At 30.7% G+C, this 6,327-nt stretch overlaps 1 protein-coding gene across 1 annotated transcript; it reads right to left on the reverse strand.

Annotated features, from left to right (window-relative positions):
- Positions 1–3,795: 3,795 nt before the first annotated feature.
- LOC113557659 lies at positions 3,796–5,175 on the reverse strand. The gene is made up of 2 exons (XM_026963223.1): positions 5,162–5,175; positions 3,796–4,426 (listed from the first exon to the last, which is right to left on the reverse strand). Exons 1-2 carry the CDS (start codon positions 5,173–5,175, stop codon positions 3,796–3,798), a joined length of 645 nt encoding a protein of 214 aa, XP_026819024.1.
- Positions 5,176–6,327: the final 1,152 nt, after the last annotated feature.

A 6,327-nucleotide genomic window follows, 5' to 3' on the forward strand; every position in this document is an offset into this window, starting at 1 on the left:
TTTAAGTCTTAACTGCACAGTGCACACTATTTTAATTTTTTTTAAAAAATTTAAAAACGCTGAAAGCAGAACAAAAGTCAAAACGTTAAACGAACAACGAATTTAAAATGTTTTGGTAATCAATTCATATAATTATGTGTGATAAAAAAAAAATAGCATCACCATATTTATCTGTTGTCTTTTTCTAACACATTGGTCTTATGACTGGTGAACATTTCAGTTATCAAATATAGTTCAATAGAATTATCTAAATGTTAGTGATAGTGACAATAGTGACAGAGTGACCAGCGCAACCAGACCAATACAAAATGTTTATTATCATCACCTTGTGTCACCGATGGTGACAATTTATTTTGAAATATTGGTGATAAATAGTTTACTGACCTCTTTGTATTATTCAAAATAAGCTCTTCTAGTGTTTTGTCGTACTTACTGTCGTATGTAATTCAATCATGTCCAAACACACAGAACTGCACTGTATTCCAATTTCTGACGTCAAACCTTAATCTTAATAATCGCATTTAAAATCGTGCGAAGGATGTAATGCCACCGCTTTTTTTCCAAGAAAATTGCATTTCTTCTGATGATTCTCTCGCAGGATTTCAATATTCAGTTCTTTGGTGTCTCAAAAAATTCATCCCTTCTTCAATAAAGTAATTTATATTAGCATTTGACTTGTTTTTCAAACACAAATTACGTTATACATATGCTGAAAGAACTGTAGATGAGATGAAGTCTGTCCTTGATATATCTAGGTATTTTAACCGTCTAAATCTACCAAAAAATAAATCGAACTAATCTAACCAAGAATTCGACTGTTATAGAGTAGTCCAAAATCCTCAAGCGGCTGGAATTATAGAAATAGACAAATATTTTAATGAACCACCAACTGAACGTCATGAAAATCCATTAGCTTGGTGGAATGATTTAAAGACTTTATACCTTGACTAAAAAATGTCTATGCATAACTGCAACTTCAGTGCCATGCCAGGTCGATTAAAACGCCAATTAATAAATTAATTATTAACACTTTAATTTTATTGTTATATTTTTTATTAAAAGGATTGTGTACCTGATGTAGAAGCTCAGCTCCTTAAAAGGCAACTTCACCCAGGAACTTAAACACTTAATTTCTATTCGCTAGATGCCTATAACTACGTCAAACTTTTAAAGATGCTCTACTATACCCAAGCACTCGAAGAAAATGGTATTATTCTGTTGATGCTAAGCCTGGTTTCATATAAGAATCCCTTAAAGCAGTATAAATTAAGGTTAATGAAATGAAAAGTAAAGACAAAAATTAATTAGTGCATTGATGATGGATAAAATGCACATTAAAGAAAATATTGTGTTTAAAGGTGACAGATTGATAGGTCATGTAAATTATGGTACTGGTTCTGAATGTTGTGATAGTTGACCAAAAGCCACGCAAGCTCTTGTATTTATGTTAGTTTCTATAAACTCAAATTGTAAAGTGCCAGTAGGTTATTTTTAATAAATGGTATTGGATCCATAGAAAAAGCAAATTTAGTAAATGCTTGTCTTGATCACTTGTGTGACTATGAAGTGATAGTTAAAACGTTGAATTTTGATGGTACACGGTTTAAAATTTTTCAACGGCCAAATATTTAGGAGCTGATTTTACTTTAACTAATCTCAAACCTTTTTTTAAGCACCCGGGATCAGAAACGATTGTGCATATTATACTTGACCAAGCTCATATGCTGAATTTGTGTCGTAATACTTTGGGAGATTGGAAAATAATATTTGATGAAAACATGGTACCTATTAAATGGAAATACTTTGTACAAAAATACGAAAAAACACACATCAAATATCACAAAGAAAAAATGAAGGTACTTTTAGCAACGCAAACTATTAGTTCAAAGGTGTCAGATGCACTATCATACTGTTCTGAATCCTTAAATTTGGATGACTAAACGATATTTGAAAAAAATTGCAGTTCTAACTTGCAATTTACCCAAGTCATCTATTCCAAACTGTAAAGAATAACAACGTGACTCAGTAATTCTAAGTTTACGTTCTTTTTCCCATATATATCTATATTTTTTATTTTCAAAATATATTTCACCTATATTAGCACTCATCAATATATCATAATTATGTTGGCAACATTCTCTTAATGAGACAAAATAGTAGTTTATTATTATTGAGTATTTTTCTCTGGTTATAATTAAATTTAAAATATGGTCAAATTCTTCTCTTTCTTTAATTATATTTATTTCACTGTTCATAGTCAACTGTCTTCCAGTTCTGAAATAAATAAATAAATAATTTGGTACCTATACAATTGTTATACATGTGTTAAATTTGCTATAATTGTTTTAACCTATTATTTTATTATACAGAAAACAATAAATGTAAGTTATGTTAAAGTGGCTGAATTAATAAATAATAATATAGGTAGGTATTGTTGATTAACATATTTAAAATATGATATACCTATGTTTTGAAATTGCTGAGTTTTTATTTTTGTTCCAAAAGTAACTGTGTTATATGTTTTTCTATTTCCTTAGGCATAGATGAATTTGAAATAATTAATTTCTGAGCAAACATTGGGTGATCCTTAAGTGATTTTGGTGTGTACTTTTGGAGAACAGACTTTTGTTCACTCCAAATGCACTTACGGTCTGTTTGGGAAATGGGATCTAGAGAATTTATTCCACATCTAATTGAACAAAAAATAATAATATAATATTTAAAAAAATACTTATATTACTAAAAATAGTTATTTAAATTTGATTCATAAATTATTAATTAGGTACTGACCTGAAAATGTGAAGCAATACACCAACAGCATGCTTACATCTCTGGCTAGCTCCAGCTTTACATGTACCATTCAGTTCGCTTATTTCCCAATAACTTTTAAAATTTAGATTAACATATAATTCGTGTGGTTTATCCTTAATTAATGAGATTTGTAGACATCTCGCAAAAATTTGAATGCTCATTTGGTTTTTATTAACGTACCCACAATTAATGATGTGCCCACTATTTAACACATTTTCTCCTTCCACCATATTTCTGGTGGTCGGAGTACCGTTGCAAAACCTATAAATTTTTGTTAGAGTAATTGTGTCCATTTTGCTTTTAAGCATAAATACAGTAATTTATGTTATGATATAGGTACTTAAAAATGTAGTACTGACAAAAGTTTTTAATGAAAAACAAAATGAAAAATGAAAAATATATGAAACTAATCGACGATAAACATAGATTTGTAAAATAATATAATAAAATTGTATAATGATATCTATTTTTATATAATAGAATAATATCCAAAGTGTATGACGATAACAGTTTATTTTTAACTACTTTACGCTAAATTTGTATTAGACCTCATTGATGAGAATATAATTATCAATTGGTATAATATGCGTATAATATAACGTCAAAATATTAAAATAAAACTTGATGGATTACCATTTTACGAAATTTTAATGATACCCATCTAATAATATTAATAATATTATTAATAGTGTCATTGATTATAAATACTAGAATTTATAACCAATGATGGTATTATTATTTAATTGTAAGATATCTTGAGATTTGAGACATTCATTACTCTATCTTGTGCTTTATATGACCTCGAGTCCACTGAACTACAGCTTGTTGCCACCGCGCTGGACGGACTACATGCCCAGTTCCGTGCGCCATTTTTAGTCTACCGCGTGGCGGTGTCGATTCCCAATAAGACAGTTGGTTGACAGAAATGAGGCAGGAGTTGTTCCATACGTGACTATAGTTAGCTGGTACGAACGTAGTAATTCTTCAGGGCTGGATCTCCAAACAATTTTTTGTAGGTCCCAGTCTTCCTTTGCCACCTTTATTTGGTGAAATTTTTTTTTCTATTTCCGAAGTTAAGACAAATTGATGCTTGCGGAAGCGAATGAGAATTGAAAATAAATCTTGCTGAACAACTGGACCACACCTCAAGACATCATTAAGAGATACGCCAGATATACTTTTGGCAGATGCATCGAAAACCACTCGGACTTTTGTAGTTAAACTTGACGCTTTTATTACCGAATGGTGTGATAGATAAAAGGAATTCTGCGTCTGAATCAAATCGTCCATTACTTGAAACATGTGTCCCATTTCAATATATTCGTTCATAAATCGTATGTATTCAGCCTTTAGATGCTCATCATGTTGTAATCTTTTTTCAACATTCAAGAAACGTGCGGTCGCCATAGGCAATGTTGCCCCTATTTCACTGATTGCCTGCTTGGTGGGAAGCTGTACGATAAAACATCCCTCTTCATTACGGTTGGTGTGTTGCTTAAAATGTTGGAGTGTTTCTTGCTCTTCTAGACATCTCTTATTCGCTTTTGATGCTTGGCCATAGCTTGCATCTTCAATGCTGCTGAAATCTTCCAATCTTCCTCTATCGTTTGACCCACTGAGAAAAGTGTAGGTGCATGCTGGTTATAAAGTTTTCCTTTTACGAGTCATCCGAAGCTACTTTTATGTAGTGTGACTACATGAAAATAAAATAAAAATAAAATTTTTCAATTTCAACTCACTCTAAGGAACACGTGTATTTTATTGAATATTCAACTATTTATAAAATTATAGTTTTTAAGTCGACATTTATCTCGAAATATTATTAACCGTTATGGACCATTTCGTTCATACTTATTAAGCTATCAATACTTTAATCTAAATCAAATTATAATTATGAAAAATATTAAATAGTACTAGATGTCTATATCCAATATTCCAATTGTTTATTATGTTATTTACACGATACTACGATAGTACAATACACACATACGTATTACAATAAAGTAATAAAAAATGGTTTTCCTACTTGCCAAATTTAATTGCAAGACTTGAAGAATTTAATATACTAAACATTAAACGTCTAAGCTTTTAGCAGTCTCTTAGCTCAAAGATACGAATTACAAATACGATAAATGATCCAATGATCTATTATTATATTTATTATTTATTATTTAGTTGATTCGTGTAATAAATAATAATATAAATGACGAGTGTTTATGAATTATAAATATAAAATTGATAATATAACATATATGATATTAATGATATTATACATAAAACAATTTCAACTATAAAAAATATAAAATAAAAACAATAATATAATTAATAAACAACAATTTTTATTAATTACAAATTTACAACCATAGCAATTAGTGGTAGTAGAAATATTATAATATCAAAATTTAATCTTAATGTACGGTTATTATCTATAGACTCAGAGTAGAGTATAATTATTATAATAATGTTATAATTGTGATTTATTGACATTTTTACTTTTATGCAGCTATTTTATCTAAATTTGTTTTAATTACATAGACGAATTAAAATTCATTTGGTTCTGGAAATAAAAAATTGTACGTAGTAAAATGATGAAGGGGTATTAACGTGTCGTGGTAATAGTTCTTAAATTTAATTATTTTATAAATTCGAAGTAATAGTAAATCGTGAAATGTGTTAATTCGTAGTAACTGCATGATAATACAAATTCAGTGTAGTTCAACGTCGTAACTCGTAACTTCAATGTTCGTGCTAAACACTGAAACCCACAAACGTACACCTATACGATATATTATATTAGTTTTGGAATATTGTTATACAAAAAAAGAAGAAAAACGAAGTTAGATTAAGAAAAAACGGGAAATTATGATCATTATATTGAGGGAAACAGTGTAGTATACATTACAAATACGACGACGGTGTAGATGGTACATAATACGCGGTATTGGCTGCTTCGACCGCCACGGTTGTGCTTAGCCCATACTGTTGTAATGATGCACCAGTGAAAATTTAGTGTTAGCAAAATAACTAAAGTGTTGATTGAAAATGACAACAGTGTTTGTTGAACAAATTGGAGTCAGTCCGGGCGACGCAACTCGAAAATACGTCTTGCGTAGTTAGCAGTCGTGGAAAAAGTAACTTGAGCGCGGTGGTTGGCAAGTCGGCGAAAATGTTGTGGAGAGCGAGTTTTTCAGTGTCATCGCGTCACGAACTTTTTGAATACATTGTATTATTGAGAAACAGGTTGCCCTGTCGCCAAGTGCCGGTGGCCGTGGCAGCAGCGCGCAACGGCGACGACGGGCAATCGGCTGCGACATCGACGTGATGATCACTGCTTGTGTGGGGGGTAGGGGGACAGATATTGAATAACAATGTTGTTTGTCATAATATTATTGAATTTGCGCGTATACGATAACAGATTAATTATTTAATGGGTTTGGCTAGTTAAATAATATTTTAATAAAACAGCCTAAAATTCCGTGGTATGGGGTTACCCTGCAAAATGTTTGTCCACTACTC

Source organism: Rhopalosiphum maidis, chromosome 3 (assembly GCF_003676215.2).
Source record: "Rhopalosiphum maidis isolate BTI-1 chromosome 3, ASM367621v3, whole genome shotgun sequence".
Lineage (NCBI taxonomy): Eukaryota > Metazoa > Arthropoda > Insecta > Hemiptera > Aphididae > Rhopalosiphum > Rhopalosiphum maidis.